Source organism: Oncorhynchus tshawytscha, linkage group LG26 (genome assembly GCF_018296145.1).
Source record: "Oncorhynchus tshawytscha isolate Ot180627B linkage group LG26, Otsh_v2.0, whole genome shotgun sequence".
Taxonomy (NCBI): domain Eukaryota; kingdom Metazoa; phylum Chordata; class Actinopteri; order Salmoniformes; family Salmonidae; genus Oncorhynchus; species Oncorhynchus tshawytscha.
In genome coordinates, this window is record NC_056454.1 from 20,202,832 (window position 1) to 20,218,580 (window position 15,749).

The 15,749-nt window shown below is 43.6% G+C and overlaps 1 protein-coding gene across 19 annotated transcripts in view; it reads left to right on the plus strand.

Moving 5' to 3' along the window:
* The window catches only part of caska (calcium/calmodulin-dependent serine protein kinase a), a 217,202-nt gene that overhangs the window by 79,198 nt on the left and 122,255 nt on the right, over positions 1 to 15,749 (plus strand). For all 19 annotated transcript variants that reach the window (XM_042306876.1, XM_042306873.1, XM_042306879.1 and 16 more), the window contains exon 2: positions 7,458 to 7,570. In XM_042306876.1, coding sequence (XP_042162810.1) covers positions 7,458 to 7,570 — 113 coding nt within the window. The remainder of the gene's footprint in view (positions 1 to 7,457; positions 7,571 to 15,749) is intronic.

A 15,749-nucleotide genomic window follows, 5' to 3' on the forward strand; every position in this document is an offset into this window, starting at 1 on the left:
ATACCCTACATTACTCATCTCATATGTATATGTATATACTGTACTCTATATCATCTACTGCATCTTGCCATCTTTATGTAATACATGTATCACTAGCCACTTTAAACTATGCCACTTTATGTTTATATACCCTACATTACTCATCTCATATGTATATACCATCTACTGCATCTTGCCTATGCCGTTCTGTACCATCACTCATTCATATATCTTTATGTACATATTCTTTATCCCTTTACACTTGTGTGTATAAGGTAGTAGTTGTGGAATTGTTAGGTTAGATTACTCGTTGGTTATTACTGCATTGTTGGAACTAGAAGCACAAGCATTTCGCTACACTCGCATTAACATCTGATAACCATGTGTATGTGACAAATAAAATTTTATTTGATTCCCTCCAGCCTAAATCGGTATGGTACAGCAGTCTCTGCGCCGCCTTTAGTCGGAATGCCCTGCTCTTCAGTTCCACCAGGCCCTGTCCTCCTCCATGGACGGACATGTACAACATTGCCGCCCTTAGTCAGTGAAGACCACCAGCTTGCGTGGCAGGTCTGTGACCAGACCGGCAGGGGATTGAGGACAGACAGTTTATGCCACAGGGAGGATGCCGCCATGTTGTTGATTATCAGCACCCTCCTTCTATATGACACTTGGGACAGGAGCCACTTCCACCTGGCCAGTCTTGACACCACTGCCTGTGACAGTGCCTCCCAGTTCTTCCTGACCCACCTCTCCGAGCCCAGGTATACCCCCAAAATGTTAAGCCCTTCACAACCCCACTGCGCACCCCCTGGAAGCCGAGGGGGGGGGCCCTATCCCTCCAGGCCCCACATAAGAGCTTTGCTCTTGCCCCAGTTCACCTTAGCTGACGAAGCTCCGTTGTACACCTTCAGAATAGTCTCTAGTGCCTGCATATCCTGCCCATCCCTGATCATCACAGAAACGTCATCTGCATACGCCGACACTCCAATGCCTGTTACCACACCCATGCCTGTCCAGCACACTCCCTGCAGTCTCCTGCGTAGTGTTTTTTGTGTGCGCCAGGTTAATGCCATTAATGTCTCTGTTGGAATGTCTGAATTAGTGGTTGGGGGTGGAGTTTACTGTAGGGATGCTTATAATGGGGTACAGGTATTCGAATAAGGAATAGGCCAAATGTGTTTTGTTGAATTTTCTGTTTGCTCAGGCAAAGTTGGCTATTTTGCTAACAAGGAGGAACAGGGTCAAAGGTGGGGGGATAACAGACCCTTTACTATTATTTAATGGGATGGTCTCTACGCGCCTTAGGGTGGAATTTGTGTTCTATAAAATTATTAGGCCGTCTGTATAGCTGGGTAAGATGGGTTGGATATATGGTTGTAGAAGTGGTGAGGTTTTGGTGATGTTGTGTTATATCGTGGGGTAGAGGGCAAGGTGGGTATGCAGCTCAGGGGGTATTTGTTTTTTAAAGAGGGGTGGTGGTGGTGGTGAGGCTGTAATGAAATGAGGATGTATCATTAAAGAAATACAAAAAGTCAAATGTATCTCTTTCTCTCTCTCAATTCTCTTCAAGGGGGTTTAATTGACATGGGAAACATATGTTCACATTGCCAACTCAAGTGACATGGATAAACTAAAATGAAATATTACACTCACACAAGTTCCAAAAGAACAGAGACATTTCAAATGTCATATTATGTCTATATACAGTGTTGTAACGATGTGGAAATAAATCAACAATAAAAGGGGTTGTATTTACAATGGTTTGTTCTTCACTGGTTGCCCTTTTCTTGTGGCAACAGGTCACTGATCTTGCTGTAATTGTACGGTGGGGCAAAAAAGTATTTAGTCAGCCACCAATTGTGCATGTTCTCCCACTTAAAAAGTAGGACATTGTAAAACTCACATTGTAGGATTTTTAATGAATTTATTTGCAAATTATGGTGGAAAATAAGTATTTGGTCACCTACAAACAAGCAAGATTTCTGGCTCTCACAGACCTTCTTTAAGAGGCTCCTCTGTCCTCCACTCCTCTGTCCTCCACTCGTTACCTGTATTAATGGCACCTGTTTGAACTTGTTATCAGTATAAAACACCTGTCCACAAACTCAAACAGTCACACTCCAAACTCCACTATGGCCAAGACCAAAGAGCTGTCAAAGGACACCAGAAACAAAATTGTAGACCTGCACCAGGCTGGGAAGACTGAATCTGCAATAGGTACACAGCTTGGTTTGAAGAAATCAACTGTGGGAGCAATTATTAGGAAATGGAAGACATACAAGACCACTGATAATCTCCCTCGATCTGGGGCTCCACGCAAGATCTCACCCCGTGGGGTCAAAATGATCACAAGAACGGTGAGCAAAAATCCCAGAACCACATGGGGGGACCTAGTGAATGACCTGCAGAGAGCTGGGACCAAAGTAACAAAGCCTACCATCAGTAACACACTACGCCGCCAGGGACTCAAATCCTGCAGTGCCAGACGTGTCCCCCTGCATAAGCCAGTACATGTCCAGGCCCATCTGAAGCTTGCTAGAGAGCATTTGGATGATCCAGAAGAAGATTGGGAGAATGTCATATGGTCAGTAAAAACTCAACCCGTCGTGTTTGGAGGACAAAGAATGCTGAGTTGCATCCAAAGAACACCATACCTACTGTGAAGCATGGGGGTGGAAACATCATGCTTTGGGGCTGTTTTTCTGCAAAGGGACCAGGACGACTGATCCGTGTAAAGGAAAGAATGAATGGGGCCATGTATCGTGAGATTTTGAGTGAAAACCTTCCTCCATCAGCAAGGGCATTGAAAATTAAACGTGGCTGGGTCTTTCAGCATGACAATGATCTCAAACACACCGCCCAGGCAACGAAGGAGTGGCTTCGTAAGAAGCATTTCAAGGTCCTGAAGTGGCCTAGCCAGTCTCCAGATCACAACCCCATAGAAAATCTTTGGAGGGAGTTGAAAGTCTGTGTTGCCCAGCAACAGCCCCAAAACATCACTGCTCTAGAGTAGATCTGCATGGAGGAATGGGCCAAAATACCAGCAACAGTGTGTGAAAACCTTGTGAAGACTTACAGAAAACGTTTGACCTCTGTCATTGCCAACAAAGGGTATATAACAAAGTATTGAGATAAACTTTTGTTATTGACCAAATACTTATTTTCCACCATAATTTGCAAATAAATTCATAAAAAAATCCTACAATGTGATTTTCTGTATTTTTTTTCTCATTTTGTCTGTCATAGTTGAAGTGTACCTATGATGAAAATTACTGGCCTCTCTCATATTTTTTAAGTGGGAAAACTTACACAATTGGTGACTGACTAAATACTTTTTTCCCCCACTGTATTTCACCCAATAGATATGGGAGTTTATCAAAATTAGATTTGTGGGTCTGTGTAACCTGAGGGAAATATGTGTCTCTATGGTCATACATTTGGAGGTTAGGATGTGCAGCTCAGTTTCCACCTCATTGTGTGGACAGTGTGGATATAGCCTGTCTTCTCTTGAGAACAAGCGCTGCCTTCGGCGGCCTTTCTCAATAGCAAGGCTATGCTTTGTACTGAGTCTGTACGCAGTCAAACATTTCCTTCATTTTGGGTCAGTCACAGTGGTCAGGTGTTCTGCCACTGTGTACTCTCTGTTTAGGGCCAAATAGCGTTATAGTTTGCTCTGTTTTTTTTGTCAATTCTTTCCAATGTGTCACGTAATTATCTTTTTGTTTTCTCATCATTTGGTTGGGTCTAAATGTGTTGCTGTCCTGGTGCTCTGTGGGGTCTGTTTGTGTTTGTGAACAGAGCCCCAGGACCAGCTTGCTTAGGGGTTCTTCTCCATGTTCATTTCTCTGAAACTGATGGTTTGGGAATCGCTTCCTTTTCGGTGGTTGTAGAATTTACGTTTGTACATGGAGGATATTTTTGAAGAATTATGCATGCAGTCTCAATTTGGTGTTTGTTCTGTTTTGAGCTGAGGATGATGTTAGAGTTTAAGTATAGCTCTCGCTCGCTCCTCTCTCTGGCCACAACATCAGAGCACATCTGCCTGGTTTCAGATGCATGAGCTGGGCTGAGGAGGAATTTACAGTGTGTGTTTTCAGTGGCTAACACCGTTGCTAATTACCGATCAAACAACCGTTAAATCCAAATGTCTTTCATGTGACTTCAGCCGTGGAAACCTCGGAATGTTTCCTTTCGCTAAGCTGTTGACCCAGGAGCTCTGCCAGGAGTTATGCTGTGTGTGTATTTATATTCTTTATTTATTGCATGATAAATGTCCCTGTTATGCTCAGAGAGACTTCTGCAGTACCCTCGGTCTCACCAGTTCTCTCTTGCTGTCACACACACACACAAACACACAAATGTAGACTTCACCATCCCTCTTCCTCTGAAGATGTAGGCGTTTCTGTCTCTGCTCCCTGACCAACGTCCAAAGGGAGCAATCCTATACACTAATCCTCATCTTCCTCTCTCTCTCTCTCTCTCTCTCTCTCTCTCTCTGATTCTTTCTCTTCCACACACTCCTACTCTCTCTATTCCTTCCTCTCTCCTGTTGGCTATATCTCCTTTCTCTTGGAAGGGAAGCTGTGGAGTCATTGTTTATTCATTAACTGTAACTGTATGCTATTGGGTTTCGTGCCTTCAGAGAGAAGGTGCTGCCTTGTTTCTAAGGGAACTCCAGCAGAGAATAAAGAACTTGAACAAATGCACTAACTCTACTTCTCATATACAGTGTTCCTGTGTGCTTGAATGTGCACGTGTGAGTGTGTGTGTGAGTGTGTGAGCTTGGTTATTGGAATGGATTTTGACCTCCATAAAAAATGACAGGCAGCCAGGTCAAAATGATTACACTTTACTCAGCATTATTGCTATCTAAGTGTGTGTGTGTGTGTGTGTGTGTATAGCAGATGGTTGATCAGATTAACGCTGCTTAGCTTCAGAGGGGTGATGTACAGAGAAACACTGCCCAGAGATGGTAAAACACAGACACACACACACACAGGCAGGCTGGAGAGCTGTTCATCAAACTAGTTTTGACTGCCGCTTGGTGATGACATTGATTGTGTGTGTTTAGTAGAATATTCCCAAATGCTCAACGGGAAATATGTGTCAATAGGTTTTCTCTGTCTTCTGGTTAAAAGCTCACTAACAGTTCAGACAGATGGGGGTAGACAGAGATGGTGAGGCATAGAGAGAGACCACTTATTTTCCCGTTCGTTTTGCACATTGTTACATTGCACATTGTATATAGCCAATAATATACCATTTGAAACGTCTATATTATTTAAAAATGTGTGTGTGTAATGTTTACTGTTCATTTCTGATTGTTTGTCCATTTATCTTATTTCCCTTCTGTTTTGTCGATTTCACTTGCTTTGGCAATGTAAACATATGTTTCTCATGCCAACAAAGCCCTTTTAATTGAATTGAAGAGATGGGGAGGGGAGGAGGAGAGAAGTGGGGAGAGGGAGAGAGATGGGGGAGTCGGACAGGGAGGGAATATGAAAGGAGAGCGACAGCAATGCGGTCAAACTGTCCCACACGCATGCACAAACGCACGCACCCACCCATACGCACTCACACTCATATTCAGTCTCTTTGTATTCTCTGAGGGTGTGTGTGAACTGGGTCATCTTTAATCAGACGTTGTCTAGCATACACACACCTGAGGCAGGAGAGGCTCTGCTTTCCAAGGAATGTGTGTGTGTATGTGTGAGGGTGTGTGTGTGCCTTCTGCTCTGTGCCAACTGCCAAGCTACTGTGAGAGGTCTGCGAGGGCAGCGGAAACCTTGTATTCACTAAACACCTCTCACTGACTCAGGGTCAACTCCATCTGTGTTAAGGTCACTGGTGTGGTTTACATTTTCCTCATCTTAGAATGATTCAACATCAGAACTGACTGAAGCTGATGGAACTGACCTCAACTCTCTTATCTAAACTAGAGTGCTTGGGTTGTATGTGTTTTATATAGTGTAATCATATTCAGCCTCAATGTCTTGCTTTTGGGTACTGCAGAGACGTTAAGGAACAATTGAATGAATACATTAGTCTGTGAAAGACTATACTTGTACTAGGGTCTTTCTATTTGATTTCAATCACTTTTTGACCGCACCCCTTCAAACTCAAACATTTCTCTTTTCCAGTGTTGAAGACATGGATGTCTCATGGGGTTTGCAAAATTGGTCAGCTTTGAGCACATCTATCTCCTAATTGTTTTGGCAATAAATGCTTCACAGAGTTCAAGTAACAGACACATCTCAACATCAACTATTCAGAGGAGACTGCGTGAATCAGGCCTTCATGGTCAATTTGCTGCAAAGAAACCACTGCTAAAAGACACCAATAAGAAGAAGAGACTTGCTTGGGCCAAGAAACACAAGCAATGGGCATTAGACCGGTGGAAATCTGTCCTTTGGTCTGATGAGTCCACATTTGAGATTTTTGGTTCCAACCGCCGTGTCTTTGTGAGACGCAGAGAGGTGAACAGATGATCTCCGCATGTGAGGTTCCAACTGTGAAGCATGGAGGAGAAGGTGTGGGGGTGCTTTGCTGGTGACACTGTCAGTGATATATTTAGAATTCAAGGCACACTTACCCAGCATGGCTACCACAGCATTCTGCAGCGATACTCCATCCCATCTGGTTAGAGCTTAGTGGGACTATCATTTGGGGCTATTTGACCAAGAAGGAGAGAGATGGAGTGTTGCATCAGATGACCTGGCCTCCACAATCACCTGACCTCAACCCAATTGAGATGGTTTGGGATGAGTTGGACCACAGAGTGAAGGAAAAGCAGCCAACAAGTGCTCAGCAAATGTGGGAACTCCTTCAAGATTGTTGGAAAAGCATTCCATGTGAAGCTGGTTGAGAGAATGCCAAGAGTGTGCAAAGCTGTCCTCAATGCAAAGGGTGGCTACTTTGAAGAATCTCAAATATAAAATATATTTTGATTTATTTAACACTTTTTTGGTTACTACATGATTCCATGTGTGTTGTTTCATAGTTTTGTACACTATTATTCTACAATGTAGAAAATAGTCAAAATAAAGAAAAACCCTTGAATGTGTAGGTGTGTCCCAACTTTTGACTGGTACTGTAAATCAAAAGGGGTACAGTTAAAAGGCTCTTACAATATATACAAAATGGAACAACCCACTATTTGTGTTTCTTTTGTATTTAATGATGAGATGGTAAGGTGTTCTGTCCTATGTATAAAGGTATGAGATGTTAAGGTGTTCTGTCCTAGGTATAAATGTATGAGATGTTAAGGTGTTCTGTCCTAGGTATAAAGGTATGAGATGTTAAGGTGTTCTGTCCTAGGTATAAATGTATGATATGTTAAGGTGTTCTGTCCTATGTATGACGATATGAGATGTTAAGGTGTTCTGTCCTAGGTATAAATGTATGAGATGTAAAGGTGTTCTGTCCTATGTATGAAGGTATGAGATGTTAAGGTGTGTGTGTTCTTTCCTGTGCAGGGGTCCGTTCAGCGTGGTGAGGAGATGTATCAACAGAGACACAGGACAGCAGTTTGCTGTGAAGATTGTAGATGTGGCCCAGTTTACCTCCAGCCCTGGACTCAGCACAGAGGGTAAGAAAACGCATGCACACACTATATCACTCTCTCTCTCTCTCTCTGTTGTGTGTGGATGCTGATGCTTATAGAGACAAATGTACACACTTATCAGCTGGGTGCAGGGTGATGTGGGAGGCCTGTGTGTGTGTGTGTGTGTGTGTGTGTGTGTGTGTGTGTGTGTGTGTGTGTGTATGTGTGTGTGTGTGTGTGTTCTCACTCTGAATCTGTACTCCAAATAACCCTTTAGCCCTGCCTCTGAGGTAAAAAAAAACTAGACATAGACATCTTGGTACTTTGTTTTGTTCAGAAAGCAAACTAATCACAAAGAGGCCAGTGAGTCATGAAATTGTCTGCACAAAGCACCAGACGCAGGGCACAGGCCTCATATCAAATCTAATGTTATTTGTCACATGCTTCGTAAACAACAGGTGGAGACTAACAGAGAAATGCTTTCTTACGGGCCCTTCCCAACAATGCAGAGAGAAAATAGAGAAATAATAGAAAAGTAATAACCCATAATAATAAAAGTAATAATAAATACACAATGAGTAATGACAACTTATAAACACAGGGTAGCAGTACCTAGTCAATGTGCAGGGGTACGAGGTAATTCAAGTAGATATGTACATATAACTATATAACTGTACATATAACTATGAATAAAGTGACTAGGCAACAGGATAGATAATTAGCAGTAACAGCAGAGTATGTGATGAGTAAAACAAGTTAGTGCAAAAAAGCCAATGCATATAGTCCGAGTAGCTATTTGGTTGACTGTTTTTCCAACTATTTAGCATTTAGCAGTATTATCGCTTGGGGGTTGAAGCTGTTCAGGGTCCTGTTGGTTCCAGACATGGTGCATCAGTACTGCTTGCCTTGCGGTAGGAAGGGGATCAGTCTATGACTTGGGTGGCTGGAATCTTTGACCATTTTTAAGGCCTTCCTCTGACACCGCTAGGATAGAGGTCCTGCATGGCAGGGAACTCGGGCCCCAGGATACAGTTTCAGCGTGAGGTGTTCAGTCCCAAAGTCCTTAGCTTAGTGATGAACTTAGAGGGCACTATGGTGTGGAACTCTGAGCTGTAGATAATGAACAACATTCTCACATAGGTGTTCCTCATGTCCAGGTGGTAGAGGGCAGTGTGGAGTGCAATAGAGATTGTGTCATCTGTGGATCTGTTGGGGCGGTATGCGAATTGGAGTGGGTCCAGGGTGTCTGGGACGATGGTGTAGATGTGAGCCATGACCGGCCTTTCAAAGCATTTCATGGCTACAGACGTGATAGTCATTTAGACAGGTTCCCTTCGCATTCTTGCAGTGATGTGTCCTATAAGAAGCATTGGTGGCAAATCTGCTTGAAACTTGTAGGTATTACAGACTGGGTCAGGGAGAGGTTGAAAATGGAATACCTAATTGTTAAATGCCGACCAGTCTACCTCCCGAGGGAGGTTTCAGCACCATTGAGAGAATCTTGACTGGCTGCATCACTAGATGTTCTTTACCAGTCAGTCATCAGATTTGCCACCAATGCTTCTTATGGGACACATCACTGCACTCTATTACTCCTCTGTGAACTGGTCCTCTCTGTGTACCTGTCGCAAGTCCCACTGGTTGATGCTTATTTATAAATCCCTCTTAGGCCTCACTCCCCCCTATCTGAGATATCTACTGCAGCCCTCGTCCTCCACATACAACATCTGTTCTGCCAGTCACGTTCTGTTAAAGGTCCCCAGAGCACACACATCCCCGGGTCGCTCCTCTTTTCAGTTCGCTTCAGTTAGCGACTGGATCGAGCTGCAGAAAACACTCAACCTGGGCAGCTTTTATCTCCCATCTTTTCATTCAAAGACTCAATTATGGACACTCTTACTGACAGTTGTGGCTGCTTCGTGTGATGTATTATTGTCTCTACCTTCTTGCCTTCGTGCTGTTGTCTGTTCCCAAAAATGTTTGCATCATGTTTTGTGCTGCTACCATGTTGTGCTGCTGCAATGTGGTGTTGCTACCACGTTGCTGTCATGTTGTGTTGCTACCATGCTGTGTTTTCTTGTGTTGCTACCATGCTATGTTGTTGTCTTAGGTCTCTCTTTACCCTATAATGACAAAGCAAAAAAAGGGTTTTACGACATTTTTGCAAATGTATCAACAATAAAAAACAGAAATATTACATTTATATAAGTATTCAGACCCTTTACTCACTACTTTGCACCTTTGGCAGCGATTACAGTCTCGAGTATTCTTGGGTATGACGCTACAGGCTTGGCACACCTGTATTTGGTGAGTTTCTCCCATTCTTAACCGCAGATCCTCTCAAGCTCTGTCAGGTTGCATGGGGAGCGTTGCTGGACAGCTATTTTCAGGTCTCTTCGATTGGGTTCAAGTCCGGACTCTGGCTGGGCCACTCAAGGACATTCAGAGACTTGTCCCAAGCCACTCCTGTGTTGTCTTGGCTGTGTGCTTAGGGTCGTTGTCCTGTTGGAAGATGAACCTTCACCCCAGTCTGAGGTCCTGAGCACTCTGGAGCAGGTTTTCATCAAGGATCTCTCTGTACTTTGCTCCATTCATCTTTCCCTCTATCTTGACTAGTCTCCCAGTCCCTGCCGCTGAAAAACATCCCCACAGCATGATGCTGCCACCACCATGCTTCACCATAGGCATGGTATTGGCCAGGTGATGAGCGGTGCCTGGTTTCCTCCAGACGTGACACATTCAGGCACAATAGTTAAATCTTGGGTTTCATCAGACCAGAGAATCTTGTTTCTCATGGTCTAAGAGACCTTTAGGTGCCTTTTGGAAAACTCCAAGCGGCTGTCATGTGCCTTTTACTGAGGAGTGGCTTCCGTCTGGCCTCTTTACCATAAATGCCTGATTGGTGGAGAGCTGCAGAGATGGATGAGGATTGATATTTCTTTCTAATAAGTAGTTTTCAAAATGCTTGCGATTGTGATTTTTTTCCTGAAAGGATCATAAGGGAGATAAATAACAGAAAACAGAAAAATGTAGTATTGTGGTTGATATGTACTTTTTTAAAACAGTATTACCATTTCTAAAAAATCCAGTGAGATTGTGCTTTCGTGATCCGTATTAAGTTTTACAGAGAGTTTAAAACGGCAAAGCTGACAAATTGCACTCAGTGCTTTGAGCAGCGCTCTCCATAGACAGACTGGGGAGAGCAGAGTACCGACCACCCTGCTAAGCCAGGGTTAGCAGAGTAAAAGTGATATAAATGAGCCCATTTGGGGATCTGTGTCACGCCCTGACCTTAGTATTCTTTGTTTTCTTTATTATTTTGGTTAGGTCAGGGTGTGACGTGTGTTTTTGTCTCATTCTAGGGTGTTTGTACTGTCTAGGAGTTTTTGTAGATTTATGGGGTTGTTTTCATCTAGGTGTTTATGTTGGTCTATGGTTGCCTAGATTAGTTCTCAATTAGAGGCAGGTGTTTATCGTTGTTTCTGATTGGGAGCCATATTTAGGCAGCCATCTTCTTTGGGTATTTCGTGGGTTATTGTCTATGTTATGTTGCACGTTAACACGTTGTTTATATAACGGTCACGGTCGTTTTGTTGTTTTTGTTTAAGTGTTCTTCGTGTTCTTCATTAATAAAGAAGAATGTATTCTAACCACGCGACGATCGTGACGATCTGATCGTATTTCTGATTGGCTTAACGCCCCACCACTAATGAGCTGTGGCGCTTCTCAAACTAATGTTTTCTTCACCTCAAACATCAAGCAAACTAAGTCTGTTTTTTCCTCCTCAATGTATTTGAGAATCTTTCCAAGTCTCTGAGGGCGCAGAATATTTGATAAAATATTGCAAGTTTGCTAGTTCAAGCTTTGGGCTGGACCAATTAGTAAATAGTTTACACAATGTTTCAAGTTTGTTGCAGACAGGCCATGCAAAGCCAATGTGATTTATAGGAAATACATTTTTATCAGGATCATTTCTACCTGCAGGCTGCAATGTTTTTAATTGTTGGCTTTATAGGCTATTTTTACATAGTTGGCAACAAACGTCACTTTTTAGGTTTGTAATCATTTTCTTTTAGGTTTGGATATAATTTGGATTAATTACAATCATTATACAATGGATATAAATAAACAGATGCCTCACAAGTCCTCAACTGGCAGCTTCATTAAATAGTACCCGCAAAACACCAGTCTCAACGTCGAAGAGGCGACTCCGGGATGTTGCCTTCTAGGCAGAGTTGCAAAGAAAAAGCCATATCTCAGACTGGCCAATAAAAAGAAAAGATTAAGATGGGCAAAAGAACACAGACACTGGGCAGAGGAACTCTGCCTAGAAGGCCAGCATTTCGGAGTTGCCTCTTCACTGTTGATGTTGAGACTGGTGTTTCGCGTGTACTATTTAATGAATCTGCCAGTTTAGGACTTGTGAGGCGTCTGTTTCTCAAACTAGACACTCTAATGTACTTGTCCTCTTGCTCAGTTGTGCAGAGGCTGTCTTTAACACAATGGACATCTACTGTACCTGGGCTCCGGGGGACTGGCCTGGGATGGGTGAGTTGGTGTGACCACTGATGGGGCAGCTGCCATGCCGGGAAAGCACTCCAGAGTAGTAAAGCGAATCATGGAGAGAGCACCAAGTGCGAAGTGGAACCACTGCTTCCTACACAGGGAGGCATTGGCAGCGAAATACATGGTGCCTGACCTCCACGCCACTCTTCAGGATGTGATCAAGTGTGTTAACTATATCAAAAACAGTTCCACGAAAAGCAGGTGTCTCCAGGCCTTCTGCAGGTATATGGGGAGAGAGCACCAGCAGGTGTCTCCAGGCCTTCTGCAGGGATATGGGGAGAGAGCACCAGCAGGTGTCTCCAGGCCTTCTGCAGGGATATGGGGAGAGAGCACCAGCAGGTGTCTCCAGGCCTTCTGCAGGTATATGGGGAGCGAGCACCAGCAGGTGTCTCCAGGCCTTCTGCAGGTATATGGGGAGCGAGCACCAGCAGGTGTCTCCAGGCCTTCTGCAGGGATATCGGGAGCGAGCACCAGCAGGTGCTTTATCATGCAGAGGGCCGCTGGCTCTGGGGTAAAGTGTTGGGTCGCTTTTATGAGCTTCACATGGAGATTGCTGCGTATCTTTCGGAAAACAAGTCACCTCTGGCCAAACATTTCAATTGTGAGGAATGGCTGGTGCAGGTTGCCTACCTGGCGGATATTTTTGATCATCTGAGTTCTCTCAATGTGTCAATGTAAGGGAGGGGGCACAATCAATTTGAACAGATGGATAAAGTGGATGCCTTCAAGATGAAGCTTACCGTTTTGTCAAAGCATGTTCCTAACGGGAGGATTGACATGTTTCCCAATGCTGATTTTGAGATTCAGAATCTGATCAACAAGTTGCACGGCAACACACTGAAAAACAAACATTAAACAGTATCTTGTCAAGCTGCAGGGAAAGTTTTGCGACTACTCCCCGGAGGAGAACAGGAGACAAGATGACTGGATACGCGACCCCATTTTGAATGGAGATGGGATGCGTCATGTTGCCAAGCAATTAAGATGACAGCTGTTGGAACTGTCATTTTGATCGCGGACTGAGCATGTGCCCTGGAAATGACACTGCCACAGTTCTGGAGCAGCGTAGTGGGAGAGTATCCTGCTCTCGCCTGTCGTGCAATCAGAACCATGCTATCGTTCAGCACTACATATCTGTGTGAAAGTGGCTTCTCTGCTATGGCCGTACTGAAAACTAAAAGAAGAAACAAACTGGACAGCCAGAATGACCTCCGAATGTCCCTGTCAACCCCGGACTTCAATAAACGTACCAACCTGAAGAAACACCCCCAGCTTTCCCGCTGATAGGCCCCGCACACAATAAATAAACAGGTTCATGAGTTCTTGTTCACTCTGCCAATTGTTATTGTTAATTAATTATGACATTCATATGACATTTTTCATATGACTGGTTAACTTACACCTTTTAAAAAAACTTCAAGGTTGTGAAACTATTCACATGGTAATTGATGATAAAAAAATACTAAGATTGTTTTTTTTCTATTTTATTAAACACTTATGTGTTAATGTTCATTAACACTATTGGACTGGTGTGTGTTACTGTTCATTAACATTATTGGACTGGTGTGTGTTACTGTTCATTAACATTATTGGACTGGTGTGTGTTACTGTTCATTAACAATATTGGACTGGTGTGTGTTACTGTTCATTAACACTATTGGACTGGTGTGTGTTACTGTTCATTAACATTATTGGACTGGTGTGTGTTACTGTTCATTAACATTATTGGACTGGTGTGTGTTACTGTTCATTAACAATATTGGACTGGTTTTAATGTCATGTTCTGAGTCTGATCATTTATTACACCTCTGAACTGGTCGCCTAATTCTCAGCTAATATGTCTGTGTAATGATTTTCTTTAACACCATAATAGTAGCCCAGTGAGACAGAGTCTATTTTGCAAGTGAAGCCTGCCCAAGAAGGCAGCTGCAATACAACATTACAAAATGCAATCATTAACAGTCCATAATATTGGTTTGTGAATAAATTGTTCTTGTCAAATTTGGGGCCCCAGGCAAAACCAGTTGAGAACCACTGGTCTACAGCTTATCTAACTCGAAGGGAGCTCGTCCAGTTCTCCAGTGATTGCACATTGACGATTTATTTACTCGCCGACTTAATTTTGCCAGGGTGCCCGCACGTTGGCCTCTCTTACACCATTACTTCCTGTTCCTGAGTGTCAGGGATAGTCCTAGTCTAGTCCGGGGCCTAGTCCGGGGTGTCCTGCGGCACCGGACTCAATGAAGTAGAAATCCTCATCCACATCCTGGTTAGTGACCACTGTTCTGATGTCCAGAAGATCTTTTCGGTCATAGGAAATGATGGCGGACACATTACAGTGGGGCAAAAATGTATTTAGTCAGCCACCAATTGTGCAAGTTCTCCCACTTAAAAAGATGAGAGGCCTGTAATTTTCATCATAGGTACATTTCAACTATGACAGACAAAATTAGAAAAAAAATCCAGAAAAGCACATTGTAGAATTTTTTTATGAATTTTGGTGGAAAATAAGTATTTGGTCACCTACAAACAAGCAAGATTTCTGGCTCTCACAGATCTGTAACTTCTTCTTTAAGAGGCTCCTCTGTCCACCACTCGTTACCTGTATTAATGGCACCTGTTTGAACTTGTTATCAGTATAAAAGACACCTGTCCACAACCTCAAACAGTCACACTCCAAACTCCACTATGGCCAAGACCAAAGAGCTGTCAAAGGACACCAGAAACAAAATTGTAGACCTGCACCAGGCTGGGAAGACTGAATCTGCAATAGGTAAGCAGCTTGGTTTGAAGAAATAAACTGTGGGAGCAATTATTAGGAAATGGAAGACATACAAGACCACTGATAATCTCCCTCGATCTGGGGCTCCACGCAAGATCTCACCCCGTGGGGTCAAAATGTTCACAAGAACGGTGAGTAAAAATCCCAGAACCACACGGGGGGACCTAGTGAATGACCTGCAGAGAGCTGGGACCAAAGTAACAAAGCCTACCATCAGTAACACACTACAGGGACTCAAATCCTGCAGTGCCAAACGTGTCCCCCTGCTTAAGCCAGTACATGTCCAGGCCCGTCTGAAGTTTGCTAGAGAGCATTGTGGATGATCCAGAAGAAGATTGGGAGAATGTCATATGGTCAGATGAAACCAAAATATAACTTTTTGGTAAAAACTCAACTCGTCGTGTTTGGAGGACAAAGAATGCTGAGTTGCATCCAAAGAACACCATACCTACTGTGAAGCATGGGGGTGGAAACATCATGCTTTGGGGCTGTTTTTCTGCAAAGGGAGCAAGACAACTGATCTGTGTAAAGGAAAGAATGAACGGGGCCATGTATCGTGAGATTTTGAGTGAAAACCTCCCTCAGCAAGGGCATTGAAGATGAAACGTGGCTGTGTCTTTCAGCATGACAATGATCCCAAACACACCGCCTGGGCAACGAAGGAGTGGCTTCGTAAGAAGCATTTCAAGGTCCTGGAGTGGCCTAGCCAGTCTCCAGATCTCAACCCCATAGAAATCCTTTGGAGGGAGTTGAAAGTCCGTGTTGCCCAGCAACAGCCCCAAAACATCACTGCTCTAGAGAAGATCTGCATGGAGGAATGGGCCAAAATACCAGCAGCAGTGTGTGAAAACCTTGTGAAGACTTACAGAAAACGTT